This window comes from Lupinus angustifolius, chromosome LG08, assembly GCF_001865875.1.
Source record: "Lupinus angustifolius cultivar Tanjil chromosome LG08, LupAngTanjil_v1.0, whole genome shotgun sequence".
In the NCBI taxonomy this organism is placed as follows: domain Eukaryota; kingdom Viridiplantae; phylum Streptophyta; class Magnoliopsida; order Fabales; family Fabaceae; genus Lupinus; species Lupinus angustifolius.
The window spans coordinates 6,992,559-7,013,602 of record NC_032016.1 but is presented as its reverse complement, the minus strand read 5'-3'; the positions used below and the strand labels follow the sequence as shown (position 1 = coordinate 7,013,602).

General features: G+C 34.0%; 3 protein-coding genes across 11 annotated transcripts; 2 read left to right on the top strand and 1 right to left on the bottom strand.

The window, feature by feature from the left end:
* LOC109354399 lies at positions 2,106-8,414 on the top strand. 7 transcript variants are annotated; one of them, XM_019596877.1, is made up of 10 exons: positions 2,106-2,169; positions 2,208-2,475; positions 2,600-2,677; positions 4,156-4,881; positions 5,053-5,155; positions 5,780-5,880; positions 5,968-6,142; positions 7,223-7,393; positions 7,481-7,581; positions 7,988-8,414. In XM_019596877.1, exons 2-10 carry the CDS (start codon positions 2,224-2,226, stop codon positions 8,030-8,032), a joined length of 1,752 nt encoding a protein of 583 aa, XP_019452422.1. In that variant the 5' UTR covers positions 2,106-2,169; positions 2,208-2,223; the 3' UTR covers positions 8,033-8,414. The 7 variants fall into 7 exon arrangements, 6 of the variants coding, with proteins under 6 accessions (XP_019452422.1, XP_019452426.1, XP_019452425.1 ...); XM_019596879.1 differs by having other exon boundaries at positions 2,138-2,475; positions 4,156-4,582; positions 4,709-4,881; XM_019596878.1 differs by having other exon boundaries at positions 2,138-2,475; positions 4,156-4,630; positions 4,724-4,881.
* LOC109354400 lies at positions 9,313-14,242 on the top strand. Its single transcript, XM_019596883.1, has 12 exons — positions 9,313-9,473; positions 9,610-9,708; positions 9,800-9,884; positions 10,069-10,138; positions 10,801-10,861; positions 11,646-11,699; positions 12,131-12,287; positions 12,377-12,464; positions 12,957-13,066; positions 13,531-13,637; positions 13,799-13,909; positions 13,993-14,242. The coding sequence occupies exons 1-12, from the start codon at positions 9,369-9,371 to the stop codon at positions 14,107-14,109; spliced, it is 1,164 nt and encodes a 387-aa protein (XP_019452428.1). The 5' UTR covers positions 9,313-9,368; the 3' UTR covers positions 14,110-14,242.
* Positions 15,676-20,095, bottom strand: LOC109354398 (alpha,alpha-trehalose-phosphate synthase [UDP-forming] 5-like). Of its 3 annotated transcripts, none has more exons than XM_019596873.1 (4): positions 19,750-20,095; positions 17,213-19,276; positions 16,715-16,988; positions 15,676-16,261 (listed from the first exon to the last, which is right to left on the bottom strand). In XM_019596873.1, exons 2-4 carry the CDS (start codon positions 19,192-19,194, stop codon positions 15,995-15,997), a joined length of 2,523 nt encoding a protein of 840 aa, XP_019452418.1. In that variant the 5' UTR covers positions 19,195-19,276; positions 19,750-20,095; the 3' UTR covers positions 15,676-15,994. The 3 variants fall into 3 exon arrangements, with proteins under 3 accessions (XP_019452418.1, XP_019452419.1, XP_019452420.1); XM_019596874.1 differs by having other exon boundaries at positions 19,804-20,095; XM_019596875.1 differs by lacking the exon at positions 19,750-20,095 and adding an exon at positions 19,604-19,701.

The following is a 21,044-nucleotide window of genomic DNA, read 5'->3' as shown; positions in this document are numbered from 1 at the left end:
GCATTTTATTCTTTTATTTATAACCTACATAAATATGTTTATGTTTACAAATGGGCACCCAATGGAAAGAATGAAAATGACGAAGCAAAAAAGAAATAATAGCAATTAATAATGTTTTGAAATGATTGTTGGGTTTAGAAATGAGGGATGATGAACTAGTGTGAGAAGGAAAAAGATGTAGATGTTGGTAAGATGAAGGATTTGGATGAAATTATGGAGAAGATGAAGAGAATATTTTTAAATTTTTTTATTTTATTAAAAAAGTTATAATAATTTTTTTAAAAATATGATGTCGTTTTGTGAGGGAATTTAAAAAAACTCTCGCTTGATAAAGTGAGACTTGTATACATAAGATCATCTATAAAATGTCACGTCAACAGTTAATGTGTCACGTAAACAAATCTGTTACAATTAAAGGAATTAAGATGATGGAAAAACTAACGTGACTTGACATTAATTTATTGAGAACAAAAATTTCACTTAAAATTTATTAGGGGTTAAATTAGTGCTCATGCAAAAGATGAGGGATCAAAATAGATAATTACTTTAAATTTTGATATCGAGACATTTAATTATAATAGTTATTTTGTCTTCACCCATCATCTAATGTTGTAGATTTTGTTTATATTTTAAAAAACAAGTTGAAAAAATAAATTATATATATTTAGCAATCAAATGAAACTATAAACTTAGTTTTGTTTTAAAATAAGTCAAAATTATAGGTTGGTTTATTTTTTGTTAGTCTATTTTTCTAGTTTCCTTTTTACCATATCATAACTTTATCTTTCTCCTCTTTTTTACTCTTCCACTATACTTCATAATTCTCCACATCATTACCATAACTTATTAAATTATTTGTATAAAACTTGATATTTTTGTATTATTTATTTTGTGTAATTGTATAAATAACTTATTCTTTATTTATTGGTTTTAATATTTTTTTAACCTTTGCTTTGCAATACTAGAAATCTATAGTATAAATATATATGATGGTAAATATTAAAAAATATTATATTTAAAAATTAGTGTAAAAAACAACCGAAATAATCATAACATAAACAAATAACTTCATGTCATTCTCTATAATTTAATATGTAAAAAACAATGTTTCTACCTATCAAACAAAATAGATCAATTTATATTTAGTTTTCAACTAAAGTACTCAAATATAAACAAATTATAATCTCATAGTTTCTAAACTGAAACTAAAAACATAATTTATATTAATTGCACACTAAGTGTTAATATAACGATTTCACGCTTAACATGTTATCATCTCAAGAAAATGACATCATTTCAATATTTTCTTTTTAAAATTTAAGAGATAAAAGAGCGTTGTTTTATAGAGTATACAAAATATTCTGATGTAAAATCACCATGCAAGACTATAATAACACTCAACGTATCACGTGAACAATTCTATTATCATTAACATACGAGTGAAGAAAAAAACTATAATGATTCTACGTTGCAAAAATTGAGAACTAAAATAGTAATTTAAATTTATTAGGACAAAATTTGTAACTTTAAAAAATTGGGAACTGAAATGTATTGTCACTCTATATTTTTTATACAATATATTAATATTTTTGTATTTTACTTTTATTTAAAAATTGATAATTAATTGATTTTTTTGTTGGTACATGATGATTAATTGATTAAGATATAAGTGATGTGATTGTAAAAATAGCCATTGATAAATGATATATAAATAATGTTCTTACAATACAAAAAATACCTACATTATAAGTAATATATATTAACTTATTTTATCTATTAACTTATGTCTACTATTAAAACTAAGTTGCATATAGCATAAAAATATATTATAAAATTATAATGTTAGTATGAATTATTGATCATTAATTTATAACATCAATAACAAATAGATATAATTAAAGCTTTAATATAAGCAAATGAAGAAAAAATATAAAATATCTTCTTACTATATCCAAACCTAACCTTTTTTGGTTAAAATCCCTTGCCGAAGATATGTGTAATAAAATTATACAAATGGATAACTCTTCCACGTGGAAAAAACTCAGCAAGAAAATATATATCCATTTTATTTAATAATTTTATAAACAAATCCATTATAGATTTAACATTTTATAATGAAAAAGTACAAACTCCACTTACATCTTTATCCACAAAGCAAAAAACATTAGCAAAAGAAACGAAAACAAAAACAGTGTTTCTCAGTTTTTTCCTTTCTTTCCTAATATGGCAACAGTTCAATCCGATTTATCACTCTCCATTTTTTACAAACACTCTTCTTCAACCACCCATTCATTCCCACGCGCCACCGCATGTAGCCTTTTTTTTCCGCCGCCCAGGTCGCCTCTCCGCCTCAGGTCTTTCTCCACCGGCGCCGCCGATAAGCCCTCTGTTTGCACCGCCGACGAGCTTCACTATGTCTCCGTCAACAATTCCGATTGGAAGGTTGCTCTTTGGCGCTACCACCCTTGTCCTCAGGTAACATCCCTCAAACTCGAAGGTTAAGTTCGTTTGAGTATTGATTTTTGAACTCTTCATTCAAATTGCTAACACTTCTATTTTGATTTCGTTTTCTAAGAAAACTTGTTGTTTTGTTTGATAGGCACCTCCAAGGAATCACCCGCTATTGCTCTTACCAGGAATGGGAACCAATGCCATTGGATACGACCTTTCCCCTGGGGTACCATTTTTCTTAAATTTTGCATTGTGTGCTTCTATTATATATAAGGAAGAGTAGTAGTTGTTCTTAATGGAATAAGAACATTCTTATTCTGTTATTCAGTGTGCTATTCTTATTTTTTGCTTTTTGTTCTTAATTGAGAATAATTCTCGGTTGTTATTAGGCAAAGGAAAGTGACTAGAGATGTAGATGTTGTAGTAACAAATAAGAATAAGTATTATGTTTGTCATTTTGAGAAAAAATATATGTTATTTTTATTTTATAGGGAATTATAATAAATTATAAAATAATATGAAGATTTTATTTGTTGTTGAAGATGTCTAATGTTTCTTTAACGTCAAAGTATGAAATTTAGATGAAGGAGGGTAAACTAATGATAATGTAAGAATATTTTTTATTTTCCATTAAAAATGTAATTATATATTATTATTAAACATATTTAGTTATTTTGACATTTTATCTTAAAAAATCCAAATTGGGGAACTTCAAAAATAGACACGGGTTTTGGACGTTTTGAGAAACCCTCCAAAACCTTTCACTCTCCTTGATCCAACTCCTAAACAAGGGGAATGCTTTTCAAAGCCATCCCTTCCCTTCCCCTCTGAAGCCCCACTCCAAACAAGACCTAAGTGAAAGTCTCATGCACTGTTTTTTTTTTTTTAATTTTATATAAAGGAGATGAAAATTAAGTGATATTAATAAATGTATTCTGTATTAAATTACATATGAGGTCTAAAACTTGGTATTCAAATAAATGTATATAGTTTGTCGTTTTCAGCTTACTTGTGCAAGTTTTCTTTCATTTCATTTTTATCTCAATGTTTGTTGGTGCTTGCATTTTATCATTATTGATATATGGATGATTTGCTTCTGCTGGTAAACTTGCCTCAAGTTAAATTATGGGGTTCAGTGGGCAAGGTCAACCCTAAAGTTAAATTTTTTATTCGGTGTTCATTTTGATTATTCAACATGAACAAGTCTTGGAGGTATGCTAATCAAAATTTTCATTTCTCTGAATTGATGGTATGCCTTATTCTTTATGTGTATCTGTTTATCCATGCGAGGGTACTGCCATGTTTAATCCTTGTTTTTTTTGCACCATAATATTTTTCTGTAGCATTATGAATACAAAGATCTTAAAGCATGATAGCGATCTTTATGAATGTAGAAAATGTAGGTTTTTGAGTTTTGATACTTCTGTATTTTTTTAAATTCGAGTTTGATAGTAAGTACCAAAATTCTGAATGCCTATTCCCTTAAATAATGCAATTAACATGCAACTTTTTATTTTATGTTCAGTTTTTCTCAATTTCATTTTTCTCTATATTATTTTATGCAATTAATGTATATTTAAGCTATTAATGATGCCTTTTTCCTACATTAGAGCTGGTTATTTATATTTTCACGAGTATTTCATTTTTTTTTCTTTCTAATTTTATATTATCAAACTTCCAACTAACACAGGCTATATACTGCAGTCATCATTTGCACGTTACATGTCTGGCCAGGGATTTGAAACTTGGATTCTTGAAGTACGGGGGGCTGGGTTGAGTCTTCGGGGTTCAGATTCCAAAGATATGGAACGGTCTGCCCATGCAATATCTGAGAAAATGGAAGCTGCTTCAGAAAGTGCAGCCAATGTCCAGGCTTCAAATTCCAAGGGTATCGAACAGTCTGCCCGTGCAATATCTGAAAAAATGGAAGCTGCTTCTGAGATTGCAACTGATGGAGCTGTAGCTTCAAAAAAAGAATTGAATAACATGGGAGACCTAACTGGGTTAGGTAGTGTTTGGGATGAATCAGAATTAGTGACAAGGTTGACAGAGACTTTCGAGTGCTTGTCAGAAAGGGTTTATGGGTTTCTTAGTGAAAGTCAACCCAAGGTCATGTCTACCAAATTGCTTGATCAGATTTCAAACCTTTTGGTGGGTTCTCCATTATATGAACAGTACAATGACATAAGCAGAAAGCTTTCAACTTTGTTGGAAACAAGGCAAAACTCTAGTATTACTAGTCAAATAACTGAGCTGCATCAAAGGCTAGTAAATAGTATTGAGGAAAGTCAGCTATGTATCACTCCCCCATTATTTGATCTACAAACTCGCTTTAATTCGACAATAGACGATTTTCAGAAGCAACTTGACTTGACGGTGAAGTATGATTGGGACTTTGATCATCACTTGGAAGAAGACGTTCCTGCTGTGGTAAGGTGACATCATATCATGTTGGAAAGCTATATAATCACTCCTTTTTATTTTTTTGACACTGATTAACAATTACATTGTTTGCAACTCCTCTCTTTTATCTGTTATTGTAGGAAGAATGGAAGATTAATATCCCTTATATGACTTCTCCATTTTACTTTATCTTTACAGATAGAGTACATAATGAAAGAAAGCAAACCGAAAGACGGTAAATTACTTGCAATTGGACATTCCATGGGTGGTATCCTGCTTTACTCAATGCTGTCACGGTTTGGTGAGTTCTCGGCTTTCCGTACTGTCAATTTATTTGATTTGCTATCATGTTCTTATTTTTTACTCTTTTGTTTAACATTTGTGATAATCTAAACTACAATGTCTAAACAATCCTTAACTGTGGGGGGGAATGTTGTAGTATTTGGATGTGGAAAGTCCTGTTGTAGGCCGGTATCGTGGTCGTGTTCATTTATAGCTGCTGGGTTGACCAAATATACCATTATTCAGTTTGTTGTTTTTTATAGTCTATTCAGTTTGTCTTTAGATATGAAGACTTTAGAATAATCGTCCAATATTTACTCTGGGAAGAAATTTCATGTGACAACTTTGGTATTGAAAATACCATTATTCCAAAGCCTTTTCCACCCTCTAGATTCTATAATATAACCTTTATATTCTAAACTCATAGTTTTTAAACTATGAAAACAACTTTAAATCTTTGTCAACGTAGAATAGCATTTCTTACTAGTAAGCATAGAGATGTAAAATAAGGTTGTTAAGGAGCATTATTTTTAAGAGTTGTTAGGTAGCATTATCCCTTTACATTGCAGACTTGTTTATATGCTCAAGTTCTTAGATTTGTATAAAATAAATATGTAAATTTATATGTCACATTTTATTGAAGGTTTTGAAGGAAAAGACCCCAGGCTGGCTGCAGTGGTTACACTGGCATCATCTCTTGACTACACATCATCCAAATCAACTTTAAAGTTACTCATACCTCTTGTAAGTGGATGGTTTATTTGTTTGTGCTTAATTCCTACGTAGATTTAGTATAGTCTCTATTGAAGGACTAAATTTGGTCATTAACAGGCAGATCCTGCTCAGGCTCTGAATGTCCCAGTTGTTCCTTTAGGGGCACTGTTGGCAGCAGCTCATCCTCTTTCATCTCGTCCACCATATGTACTGTCATGGTTAAATTCTTTTATTTCAGCTGAGGGCATGATGGATCCAGATTTATTAAAAAGGCTGGTCATGAATAGCTTCGGTAAGATTTCTATTTGTTAGAGATATAAAATTATGCATGTGCCTCTACCTCATACCTTAAGTTTTTAGGAGTGTTGGTTCTTTGACATGGAAACAGACCTCTATGATTAAGTGTTCAGGAGTTTGGTCCTTGTTGCTCTTGCTCCCCATTCATCATAATTAAGTTAAAAGTTGGCACAAAGGTAAAATGGGCTTGCTTATAGTGTGCACTTTTGTGACTCTTGGGATTCAGTTTCTTTGCCATGTTGGATAGCGTGGTCTAGAAAGTAGACTTCATTTTGGAACCGGTAGTTGAAAATCAGTCTGTGGGCTCTCATTTAACAACTGTGTTGCGAAATTGCAAACTATTTTCACTTTTCTTCAGTGGTTATTGAAATTCAATCCATTTGTTGAAGGGACTTGTCATTAAGAATTTGGAGCTGAAATCTCCACCATTGGATTTAATACTACTTACTGTATGGACTAGACCGTGGAGTTTCACATGCCATTTGTCTTCCAACTGTTTGCTACAAGCTCGATTTAAGATGCCCTTCTTTCTAATGCTTACATGATAGTTATCATTTCCAGGTCACATTTTTATTGTGCAGAATCTTGACAGAGGATATTACAGATGGATCAGCATTACTGATGCGACTTCATATAAGCATATGCTAAGATTAATAGGCTAGTGAAACAAACAACAACCAAGCCTTAACCCCACTTGGTGGAGTCGGTGAATAGGCTATTGAAAAAAAACAAAATAATTCATCTTCTTTCATAACAAAAGGTTAGGTTAAGACTTGGATAGGAGGGTAATATATTCAACTATTAAGGAATGATATAAAAGCGAGTAGTGGTGGTTTGGCATTTGATTGGTTTAACAGTTTCATCGAATTTAATTTGCTTAGAAATGCTGTAATCCTGCTAGTTGTACTTTCTGGATATTTTCACTTTTGCTCCAATCGGCAAGTACCATATTTATTTACTCTGGACTAAGACTGATATATGCTTTGTAACTGTTTATTCAAGTTAAGCAAATTATTTACTCACTTGTATAGGTTTTTGTAATTGATCTTTTGTATGATACAACTACAACTGGTAGGTACGGTACCAGTTAAACTTCTCTTGCAGCTCACAACTGCATTTCAAGAGGGTGGTTTGTGTAACAGGGATGGGACCTTTTTTTACAAGGACCATATACACAAAATTAATGTCCCTACCTTAGCTATTGCTGGAGACCAGGATCTGATTTGTCCCCCTGAAGCTGTGGAAGGTATTTTTCAATCGCAGATGTAGATCGTTTATTTGCCCGTTGTTTCAAAAAGCAAATGTCCTCACAAGTTTTCCTTTTTTGGTACAGACACCATTAAGCTGATTCCTAAGCACCTGGTTACCTATAAAGTTTTTGGAAAACCTGGGGGCCCAAATTATGCTCATTATGATTTGGTTGGAGGAAGAATGGTACGACCCTTTGATTGTTATTATTAATTTTTTTGAAAGTATCAGAAGTAGTTGAAACCCGAAAACAACCTCTCCTCTTGCGGGATAAGACTGCATATCTACCACACTAAGTGGGTGCCTCGTGCACCGAGTCTCCCTTTTTTATCAGAAAATTGTTGAAAAAAGAATAGCATCAATTAATTGGTTATGGCCTTATTGGGTGTCCCACACATTAATTTTCTCCCTGCTTTCTATTCTATTCTATGCATGGCCTTCCCTCCACTTTATCCATTCTCATCAGTTTTCTCCTCCACTCTTACCATGTTTCTTTCATATCAATGATATTTTTGACACATTCTCTATATTTTTAACTGTTCACTTAAGCACTGCTTTGTTGATGTTTATTCTATGCATATTTCGGATGCAGGTGTACCCCTGTATAATTGATTTTCTTACCCGTCATGACAAGTGATGTACACCATTAATTTCATCGAATATATCCATCTTTGGCCATGCTTGATTATTAAATTCCAAGCAGGAGCATGAAGTTGAAAGAATTTATCAGACTTTTTGTGCATTGGAGCACGAAGTTGAAGTTGGAACATTTTTGTTTTCTAACCATAGAAGTGAAGGGTAGAACTTATCAAAGATATAGTGATAGAAATTATACAATTCTAGAGTCTATAGGAATAATTTGCTCGCATCCTTGAGTCTGAATTAATGTAGTTTTATGTACATAGGTTCTTATATGATACTCTCTGTATGACTATATCAATACACATTTGATGAATGGTAAAGAATCACTGTAACTTGTAAAGATGATTACCATAAGCAGAAAGCTAAACAAACCAACTGCTACCTTTATACGACTGTTGTATAATTTAAAGTCTTCTACTTGGTAGGATTTGAGGAAGGTAAATTTATTCTATGCAACCTTCTTACCAAAATAACTGTTTTTAGAATTTGAAATTGTACCTTTAGTTCATAAAATAACATAAATTGTTGTGCTAATGTATTAACTTAGATGAACTTGAGATAAATGGAAAAAGATTAAATTTTCATTTCTTCCTCAATCTCAAAGTTAATTATAATTAATCCACTCAAACATGCTTAAAAAAACTTCAGATATATATTTGTTAACCATGTACCTAAAACACAATTTAAATAAATCTCAAACATGCTATAAAAAATCTCAAACATATAGCTAAACATGATTTATCCTTCCAAATGATATTTTGTTATAAGTCCTATTATTTGTAAAAAAACAATAAAAGAACATGAATTGATATCAATATTTTAATATAAATAAAACATTTTCGTTTACTATTTGCTTGTGCTGAATTTCAAAGTGTCCCATTTATTATTTTATTTAAAATAATAACATAAAATATTCATTTCAAATTATAATCTTGAAAACTTAAAATATCTAAAAATTACACTCACAAACCATAGAGTCCACAACTGATGAACCAACCCCTATACCAGTAATAAATCAAAATCAGAAATTATGGTTGATATCGCTTAAACTATATTTTGCCGTCTTAGGTCAAAACTGGTTTGCAACTGATTTTTTTATTTATAATTTTCGAGTGATACATTAATTATTCGAAACTTTAGCGGAATAGTTATTTATATGACAAACCATTAAATAATTTTAATAATTAGGTTATATATCTTTTAAATAAAATATGGTTAGAAAGTAAAGAGCATTACGAACCTCTCATTGCGAAGGAGGTTGTCGTTTGAGATTGTTGTGTCCCATGTTAGCGATGTCTGTTGTTGCGAATAGCGAAATCCTATGAACAGCGATGGGTGAATCGAAAGTAATGGAAAGTTTCATCCGAACAACAGTAGACGCCGTACACCGTTCTCCGTTTCAAGCCGTCCTTTATCTCGCTGGTGGAGCTTCGCAGGTTCCTTCCTCTTCTTCTTTTTCTATCTCCTCTCTCTCTCTCTTCTTCTTTTTCGATTGCGGTAAGAGAATTATGTAACTATTGAGATAATGGTCATAATTCGATGTATTATTGAACTGTTATGTGATGTGATCAGATTGTGGGTTGGTTGATATCAGTTCCTGGTGCTTCAAATACTGTCCTTGAAACTCTGTTTCCTTACTCCAGGATCTCTATGATTAACTTACTCTCTAAGGTTCATCCTGTTTATTTCAATTTCAATTCTTTCTTTATCTAAAAACAATTTTCAATTTTTCTTATTTTGTCATTGTTTTGTATTCTTCTAGATTCCAACCCAGTTTTGTAGCCAGCAGACTGCTGAAGACATGGCTTTATTGGCGTACAATCGTGCTCTTAAGCTCTCTACACCAGGTCACTCTTCTAAATCTAGTTTATGCATTTTATTACTTCTGGTCTTTGATAGTGCTTACTTCTTAGTAATTAAAATGTCATAGTTTCAGTGTTGTGCCAAATGTATGCTTTGCATCTATTGTGTGCATGCTGTGGAAAATGGAGTAATATCAACTAATGTGGTTTGCATTTACCTGTTGATTAGGATCCCCTGTTGTTGGTGTGGGCTTCACTGGCTCCTTGGCCAGCACACGTCCCAAGCACGGGGAACACAGGTATAATCTAATTTGACATTATCTACAAAGAAATAGTTAGTGAATCCCATTGTGTTATTCAGTTTCAGCATATACATAATCTTTTCAGTAATCTCACAAGTTCAACTCTTGGGAACCGTCTCTTTGCTTGTGGGGGTAAGGGCATAAGATTTCGTACATCTACACTTGCCAGACCCCACTAAGTGGGAGCCTTGTGCACTGAGCCGCCTTTTTTTTTAACTTCTGAAGAGGTGACTCATTGGCCAATAAATCCCATTCCCGCATTAGTGTAAATTTACTTCCATATCCACAGGCTTGTTGCCATTGTTGATTCCCAATTCCATTTAAACAAGTTATACCCGGGGTATGTACCCATAGGATTCTTCTGTTCCTGTTTATGGCAATAGCTCACTTTCTCAACCTAGTCTTACAAAACCAAGTCTTAGAAAACCAAGTCAGGACTAACCCTGGGATAACTAACAATAGGTGAATCTTACTTGTGATGAGAACAGGGCTAGGTTAAGTTATAACATGCTTTGGTTTTGTAATCATTTTTTGTTGGAATATGAATAGAAGAGAGGCTACTGCATTCTTTTGGTCTGAAATTATCAGGATTGTTTATTAAACTTTACGTGTCTAAAAATAAGATAATACAAAATTGTATTGACTGCATTCTTTTATAGATTTTATATGTCAACAAGGACAGCTGACCGACTTTGGGTATCAAAAGTGACCTTGACTAAGGTACTATTATCCTCTTCTTTGTTCATTTTTTATTCTGAATTATATTGACCCTCTTGAGGTTTGACTTCGTTACACTTGATGCTCCTCTTATTTAAGGAATTACACTCATTTCGTAAGCCATTTACTACTGTTAACATTATACCCCTTGTTTTGAGGGGTATCACAAGTGATATCTCAAAAACTCAATGGAGTGCAATGAAACCCGTAATAAAACTCAACTGTTAGCCTCAACTTGCTACCGAGAGCCACTGCAAATGAGTACCAGAATCACTGGTCACATAACACAGCCCACCATCACACTCAACTCATTACCCAAAGCGACCGTGACTCGGCAATGGAGCCACTCACCACAGAACTCAACCAGCCATCATGGTCCACTCGCCACTCAGAATTGTGAAGTGGCGGGTCTGGTGGATGGGTTGTGGGCAATGTCTTCTAGATTTGACGGTGAGCTGAATTTTGTGGTTTGTTGATCCAATGCCAATTTTGTGGTGATTGTGTGTGGCAAGTTGAGTATTATTATTAGTTAGTTTCATGGACCTCCCATGGGGTTTTGTAAACAAGGGGTAAATGTAATATGAATTGTTAGTTAATGTTAGGGGAGGTAGGTGTAATGACAATATAAACATCGATGGATGTTCATTTTATTTCTTAAGCAGGAGGGAAATCGAGTGGAATTAAGTCAAACCTAATAGAGGTCATTGATGCTAAATATGTGATAATTATGTAATAGTATTTATGTATATATTTATATTTGTTTGTCTTGTCAACTATTCTATCTTAGGGCCTTCGTACTCGAGAAGAAGAGGACAAAGTTTCTAGCTGTCTTTTGCTCAAGGTGCGAAGAAAAGTTGTTAATGTTGCTTCTTATTTCTTCTTCTTCTTCTCATTATTATTATATTATTATTATTATTATTATAAGAAGTAAGAACTTTGAGTTGGAAATTCAAGTGAGTGTTGAATAATTGAATTCCTACTTTGGTAAATAAATAATGGGTTAAGTGAAGAGTATACAAGTGGGAAGAGTCATAGACTCGTTGTGTTAGGTTTCTGGGTCCAAATGTGGTGTTAAACCCACTAACATGATTGCTTACTTATAGCCCATTGATGAAGATCTTCTTAGCTTTTGGACCCCTTTCTGACTGCTCAACACATTGGAGATCTCGTATGAGAATTGGAATATTTGGAAGCGAAACTTTAATTTATTAGTTACTTCAGATTTGTTTTAAAGTCTTACTTTTTTTGCTCTCTCCCTTGTTCTGGTTCTAGTCAATTGCAAATGTGTGCAAAGTTCCAGCAACATATGTTTCCGTGTTGAGTGAACCAGATGTATGTGATGAATATGAAAAGCAATTCACTGAAGATCAAGAATTAGAACAACTTATAAATGGTCAAATATGCTTTAAAATCTATTCATCTCCAAGTGGTATGATAAAACCTTTCAGCAGAATCGATCTTAATACTTACAATTAATTCAACTTTCTTATGGATATTTTTTTTATCTTTTGGTTCCAGACACACCAGCAGAAAGGAAAATAATACTGCCCGGTTCCTTTAATCCATTACATGATGGTCATCTCAAGCTCATGGAAGTTGCCACTAGGTACTTAAACTCATGATGTTCATATTAAAAATTAGTTATTTTTAATAGGTTGTTCAACTAATGGACTACTAACTAAAATGGACTCTTCAATTCCAATTTGTATTGGTGTTATTTCAATATGCTTGTCATATTGATGATAAACGGAAGTAGATCCTCCCAGACTCTTTTCAAAAAGCTTGTTCTGGTCAATTTTAATTATCTCACTGTAAATTTTGTCATACCTCACCTTTAAAATGGAAATGTGTTTTATAATAAATTATATAATGAGGAGATAAGATTTTGTGCAGTGGTAAAGTGATTAGAGAGGATCTGGTCCTGGAATAACTTGTTCTATTTAAAAGTGAATATTTGTCACCAGGAAATATCAATATTATATTATATTATATATTTTTAAATTAATATCATATTATGTAGGGTGATTCATTTAAATTTATTTTCATTTCTTGGTAATTTCATTCAAGATTTCACATCATTAACAGCGTATCTATGCAGCATTTGTGGTGGTGGGTATCCATGCTTTGAAATATCTGCAGTCAATGCAGATAAACCTCCATTATCAGTGTCTGAGATCAAAGAACGCGTCAAGCAATTTCAAGAGGCAGGTGAGTTTCTTTTTTCCTTGTCCATGTTCTGTATTAAGAATGCATTTATCCTAACTTCGAAGTGCATAAGATTCTTAGATATCATTTCATCTTCGACTTTATGAATGGGACTCTGCTTCCATTTTTATTTCCATCAAATGGGTTCTGGGCTTTCTGTTGTACCATACTGCTCAAATTGTGTATGCATGTAGATTGATGTTCTTCCATTGTGGAAAATAGCCATATGTAGCACTTTTATTTTGTTTGGTACATGTGCCATACACTTCTCAGAGAGAGGAAAGCGAAGGGGGGGTTACTAAATTCATTATAGCATGTTTGAAGCAATGAATATTTGGCATTGTTAATGCCAAATAGGGTTCAAGTTTTGTTTCTCTTCAGGGATTAAAACTGTTTTTAGTACTCTGTTAATGTTTAATATGCTACCTAAATTTCTAAGTGTAATGACTTCTCTACTTCCATGGCAGGAAAGACAGTAATTATATCCAATCAGCCTTATTTTTATAAGAAGGCCGAACTTTTTCCTGGCAGTGCTTTTGTAATTGGTGCCGATACAGCAGTGAGGCTAATTAACGTAAGAAATTTCATTCTTCATGGATCAATTTTACATGAACTTCACAGTTTCCATAACCAGTACTTAAAGTACTCTGCTTGTACGTTGTAGTTTGAAATAAGTCTACTTCTTTGTTGCTTCAATAGATTTTATAATCTAATCTCTTCATCTTACTCTTGTAGCCTAAATACTATGATGGAAATTACAACAAGATGCTGAAGATACTAATTGCTTGTAAAGAAACAGGATGTACCTTCCTTGTGGGTGGTAGGAATGTAGATGGAGCTTTCAAGGTAAAAAAAATAATACCATCTATAGTTTTAGCATTGTTAATTTTCGAGTTTAATGTTAGTGAGGCCATCTTTTGGTGCTACAGGTTCTTGATGATTTGGATATTCCAGAGGAGCTAAAAGATATTTTCATCTCTATTCCAGCTGAACAATTCCGTGTCGATATATCCTCCACTGAATTAAGAAAAAGGAGTGGAATGTAAAAATATTTGTTTTAAGGATGAAACTACTACTTTCTGTGCTGCAGAAAAGAAGTGCAAAGAAACATGCATTTGTAATGGAAGAGACCAAGATTTTCCTTCTAAGATCATAGCATCCTATACTATTGGCTACAATAAAAAAAGAGTCCATATGGTTACTCTCTAGCTAGCTACCTTCACACAAGTCCCTCTAGCAGTTCACGGTGGAGACCTATCACGGTGAGGGAATTGACGAAGTTCAACCACCACGGCCTCCACCACATCCCGCCCCACATGTGGAGCCATGCCCCCATGGTTGTCGACTGCTGTGGCTGTCTTCTGTGATTCCATCTGCGCAGAAAATATAGCTGCTAAAAGAGAGGGTTGCAAAAGCTGCCCATAACACAAAGGAAAAGAATGTGAATGGTTATAAAGCTAAATCCCGTGGAACAAACTAGCTTATTTGAATATTAATGTCTTCACCTTTATGGGGAGGGGAGTTTTATAAAGGTATGTGTTTACCAATCATGTGCATGTTTGGTTGGCAGCTGCCGTCTAAATTTTGAATGAAGCAATTTAGAGTCTGTTTGTGAGTTGAATTTTGTAAAAGAAAGAAAGGAAGAGAAAAGGAAGACTTTACATAGCCATTAAATATACTTTTGAGATGATTATAAAGCATTTTCCTTTCTTTCCTTTCCAAAATTCAATTCACAAACAAACTCTTACTTGAAATCTTATCATAAGTAAGTGACTGAGAGCAATGTTGTGAAACCCGAACCTAACATCAAACTGAAAGAAGTTTAGTATTAGGTTTAATTGGTTTAAATGGTTAAACCATCATGTCGGACTAGATGATTTCATATATAATTTATCATTTTTATCTATAAATATATAATTATATATAAATTCAAAATTTATATAATTAATAATTTTATATAATTATATTGAAATAACATTTTTCATTTTTTTTTGGACATGAGTAAAATAAAACTTTAGAGTAGTATTTTATTTCTTTTAAAATTCAAGTGAACCGTGCGGTTCACTTCCAGGGTTATTACGGTTCAACGAGGTTTAATATGATCAGACCGGAATTTCTTCGGTTCAAAGTGGTTCAACCCTCATTCGGTTAAGACTACAAACCAGAGTCATTTCAAGTCCAATCAACGGATCGCCCAATCCGATTATCGCAACATTGACTTGGAGTATAGTCCTTTTGGCTTATATATCAAGGTTTTACATTCATTTATATTCATTTATTGTAATTTGTCACTTCAAAATTAGATGCAAACTAATTGTCACACTCAAAATATTATAAATATTATAGTAAAGAGATAGCTGGAATTTATAATGATGTGCAGTAACCTCAGTGAAAATCATATACCCATAAATATTATTGTATTAGGAGGATTACAACAATCTTAAAAATGTAAACATGTTTAAATATGATATTATCGAATTCTCATTATCTAAAAGAAAAACTTAGTGAGACTTGGATGGCAAAGGACTAAACTGTTAAAGATGTGATCATTCAAAAAGTTTGAGGAAAAGATCCTAGTACATGGGCTCCTACCTTGGTATAATATAATTGCAGACAAGAATCTAGTTATTTTATATATTGAAATGGTTGAAACCACCATTGGAGACAAGAAACAATAAAATACACCATTTGTTATCTAGCAAAACAGCATACTGAACATAGATACTGTTGATAGTGCAACAGTGCTGAGATATCATATTGCATATTAGATGACCTGGCAAGACTAGGATGTCAATAAATGAAGGTAAGTTAGCCATATAATACCAAATACATCTAGAAATCTGGCACAAGATATCATGGTATAGACAATTTTGATCTGTTTGCTACAATTAAGATGCTTCATGAAGAAGACTAGGGAGAATTTCCAGCAGGCTACTCAGAAGCATTGGCAAGCCCTTGCAACATTCTCCAAATGTCACCCGTGTCATCCAAGTAATACTTCGCCTTGCTAGGTTTCTGACCAACGGTGCAAGGGAATACATCGGCGACAGGAGACAGAGAAGCCCTTGAACTTGCTATTACCTCGAACATGTCCTCATCTGATCTGTCATCCCCAATGCATAGAAAAAAATCTGGGACCACTCCCTTTTGTTGCATTGTTGAGAGAAGACGTTCTGCCACAATTCCCTTACTAACACCCTGTACCAAAAGTAATAACGAAGGAAATAGTCAACCTTAAACTGATGGGTCTCAAAACATAAAAAATATGATTCCATGATCGAAATTGGAACATATCGTATTTTGAAGTTCCGAAACAAAGAAACCACAGTTGTTAAACAATTAGTGAAGGGAAGAATCACATTGAGTGATGAAAAGTCCAGGATCTCTGTAACATTTTGCATAGCAACTTATTTAGAAAAAATGTAGCCAACATAGCATATAATATGGTTATGGATTCGTTATGAGCATGACCAGAGTCAGTAGTCAATACACCTTGACATTCCAAACTCATCCCTTCTGATTAAACAGGTTAGAAATCACAAATAGAATTATATTAGCTTCTTCAAATGAATATTACTGAAACAGGATCATTGGCAAGAACACTTTCCAGGTTTAACTTCAAATGTGTGATGACAAATTTTTATTACTGACCTGAGGTTTAACTTCAACAATGTGCGGACCACTTTTAACAGAAACAGGCTCATTGGCAAGAACACTTTCCAGATGATCTAAAAGCTCCTTAGCCTGGCATGAACCAAAATCTCGGTCTGCAAACTCGTAGTTCCAAACAATAGCACTCTCTTTGGCCTCAATGTTTGAACCATCTGTTGTCTCCATGTATAACTGCATTACTGGCTCAGCAATCTGTTTCCATTCGAAATCAGGCACAGAAACACATGCTTCCCATTCTGCCTTCTGATTAGTCCTGAAAATGAAACTTCAGTTTGAGTGCAGAAGACATATATTTCTTAGTTTTTTCCTCCACACGATGTTCAGTATCACCATGTTTGGGACTAAAGATCTGAACTTCGTCCTCCATAAAATAAATAAAGTAAACAAGTAAAAGAAAATACTTAATGCAGTTCACAGTCCCCACAAAGTAGTGTACCCCTGTCCCCCAACACACACATATAAGGATAAAAGACATACCTTACAAAGTAACCATGCTCAGCAGCCATTCCCAGCATTTCACAAGAAGAAAACCATTCCGTAAGAGTCTTTCTCTCCTTTCCACTTACAATGAAAACACAATTCTTGGGATCCATGCACAAACTGTTCAAGATGCCAACAGCTTCAGCATTAGGTGTGTTACTAATTGATCCGGGCTGAGTCATGGTACCATCATAATCCAAAAGAATTGCTCGGTGCTTGGTCCTCTTATAAGCTGAAACAATGTGTTCCACTGACAGCTTTCTAAAGTTTGGATCTAAAGCGATTACCCGAAACCCTAAACCAAAACCAATTCCCCAGCATCTCCTCCTCAGATGATCCCTACATGCCCTTTCGAGATCCTGCAAGAAGCTGCGTGCCCAATATGCAACATCATGTGTGCTGACATACCTATAATGCTTCTCATGCCTCATCTGCTTTTCAGACTCTGCTACTACTAGTGCAGAATCCATAGCTTCAGCAACAGAATCAATATTCCATGGATTCACTCTAATTGCCCCACTCAGTGATGGAGAGCACCCTATGAACTCAGACACAACCAGCATGCTCTTCTTTTGGGTAAACGGGCTTATCCCCAAAATCTCGTTTATCTTCTCATTTCCTTGTCTACAAATGACATATTCATACGGAATAAGGTTCATCCCATCTCTCACTGCTGTAACAAGACAACATTCTGCAATCACATAATACGCAATTCTCTCGTAACTTTGAAGTGTATCAATCAAGACTACAGGTGTGTATCCAGGCCTTCTAAATGTATCATTTATCCTTTTCGCAGTGGCATAAGTTTCACTCTGCGCCTCCTGCACATCCTTCCCCCGACCTCGTGCAGGGTTTGCAATTTGAACTAGAACGACTTTCCCCCTCTTTTCAGGATGCTGTAGGAGCAACTGTTCCATGGCCAGAAGTTTTAAGCTGATCCCTTTAAAGATATCCATGTCATCCACCCCAAGCATCACGGTTTGGTCTCTGAACCGATTTCTTAATTCAGCAACCTTGCTTTCTGTCTCAGGAAGATTCATGACAGACTGAAGCTGACCTATATGAATACCAACAGGAAGAATCTTAATGCTTACGGTTCTTCCATAGTACTCAAGACCAATGTAGCCTCGCTTGGATTGATAAGAAAGCCCAAGCATTCTGCTACAACAAGAGAGGAAATGCCTGGCATAATCAAAAGTATGAAATCCAATAAGGTCAGCATTCAGAAGAGCTTTAAGAAGTTCATCCCTAACAGGAAGGGTCCGGTATATCTCAGACGAAGGGAATGGACTGTGGAGGAAGAATCCAAGCCTCACCCTGTTAAACCTCTTTCTCAGAAATGTTGGAAGAACCATCAAATGGTAGTCATGAACCCACACAAAGTCATCATCAGGGTTAATAACTTCCATCACTTTATCCGCAAATATTTTGTTTACAGAAACATAAGCTTGCCAAAGGGACCTATCAAATCGACCACCGAGATCAGGTGACAACGGAAGCATGTAGTGAAACAAAGGCCATAGATGTTGCTTGCAGAATCCATGATAGAATTTGGTAAAAAGTTCAGGAGGGAGGAAAGTGGGCACACATTTGAAAGTGTCGAGCAAGTATTGAGCAACATCATCTTGCTCACTAGGCTCAATTTCTTCTTTAAGACAACCAATATAGATAGTTTCCACATCATCAGCAAGACCATCTTTCAGCTGTAAGAGAAGCGAGTCCTCATCCCAGGTGAAGTCCCATGTGCCATTGTCTTTTCTGTGTGCCTTTAACGGAAGCTGGTTACCTACAACGATCATCCTATCTTGAGAGATAGATGAGGGAACATCAGAGCCAGCACTGTTGCTGGCTTCATCATCTAGTTCAGACAGTACTCCAGCAACGGTCGCCACCCGAGGAAGCCTTTTCTTCTCGCGACCAAAGGCTGGAGAGCCACAGGAAGTAAGCTCTAACAAGTTAGAATACGACCTCGAAACCATTTCGATGATTTTGCAGAAGCAGGCTTAGATTGATTGTTCACAATCCTTCAAACAACCATAATAAGGATGCAATTTCTGAAGTCTGTAAACAAATTAGTACAGCAACATCAATGTTACATTGCTAGAGAACTCCACAGAAAAGCTTAATAGATTAATCTATAAATCTAAAATCTTACACTAGAATCCCCTCAGCTGGTATTGACAAAAATCAAATACTTTCTTTTAGACCATTGAAAATTTGTATTTCTAAGAATACCACACTCAACCGAAAAATACCCCTATAAAAACAACAATTTGAGAAAATCCTAGGTAGAAACATATGAGTCTATTAATAGAATTATTAATTATTAATGCTGTTACTAATGAACTAAATCTGGAAAAACACCATAAACCAAGTAATAAACTTTACCTACTGAAAAAAAAAATCATCCAGCAACACTGAAAATTGGCTACACTAGCAAATCAGCAAATTGAACGAATATAAGAACCAAGTAGTGAAGAAGCTCCTCACAAAATCACAATAGCAATTAAGTGCAAGGTAAGAAAAAATCCTACCCTTGAAGATAACAAAAAAGAGAAAGATGGTATAAATTGAGAGATGTTACAGACACTCCAAAAGATTCTTCTTTTCTTCCTCTTCTGTCTCACACCTTAGTGGGCAATGGTGTAGACTCAACTGTGAATACCTTTTCTTTTACTTTTGGTGTAACAAAAAAGGAACTTCATAGTGATATTTTTACACTCAACCAACAACAAAGTTGATAACTTTATGCAAGGAACTTGATTCTACCACTCACTCCATAGACAAAGTTTCATTCTGTATCTCAGTGTTGAGTGATGACATGTGTAGTAAACAGCACAATGGAATACAACATCCTTAACTACGGTTAAATTAGAATAATGAGAGAGATTAATTATTATTTTTCTTACTACCAATCGTATCTCTTCACCTTCACCTTGTGTTAAAGAACTAATCTTTTTTCGGGGTTCGTGACTATACTTTATAATAAGAAGTGTCGCTCTCAATAATCGAATATTAATTTTTTGGTATACAAAATCTACCAAAACTTTACACCATTAGAGCAATGTCGAGGATTAATTAACTACATTTAACAATGATGGGGTGGTGGTGGTGCCTCACTGACACCACTAAGAGACAATCAAACTACACCGTAGCACGTGTAATGCACCAACAATTTTTCATTTTCAGTATTGATTCCATCTGAATTCTCTTTTGCTATGTTGTGTGTGCCTGGTTTTTTTGTAAGATATAGAAAATTACATTCATTTGTGTTGGGAATGCTGCTTTCAAATATATTACATTGTAACTTTGTTACAACTTGTACAACTAACTTAATAAATTCTCTTATCTATTCTATTTATTCTTTTTTTATTTGTGCTTGTAGTCGATGTTCTATAATTATGGTTTTTGATGCACCAACAATTTATTTTTTATTTCTCATGGTTAATAGATCATTATTGATTATGTGACAAGAACTCAAGAAGTGTAGCTATAAATTATGATACAATATATAATAATAATAATGATGATAAGAATACTAAGTGTTATTAGATGACAACATAAACTTTGGGATAAAGGGTATACAGAAAATAATTATAGAGATAAAATAATATCTTATTTTTTAGAGTTTCTTTATTCAATATAGTCCTTCCTTCCAAACATCAATTTTATTTTCTCTTCAAATTGGGGAGGAAAATAAAATGGAATACATTAATATTTTATTATATTTGATGTCATTAGTTCAAAACTTCTCTCAAAATACCGTAAAAGAGGTCAGTTTTTTCAATATGTAGAAAGAGGGGCAAAGCTCCAAGTAAGAAAATTAAGA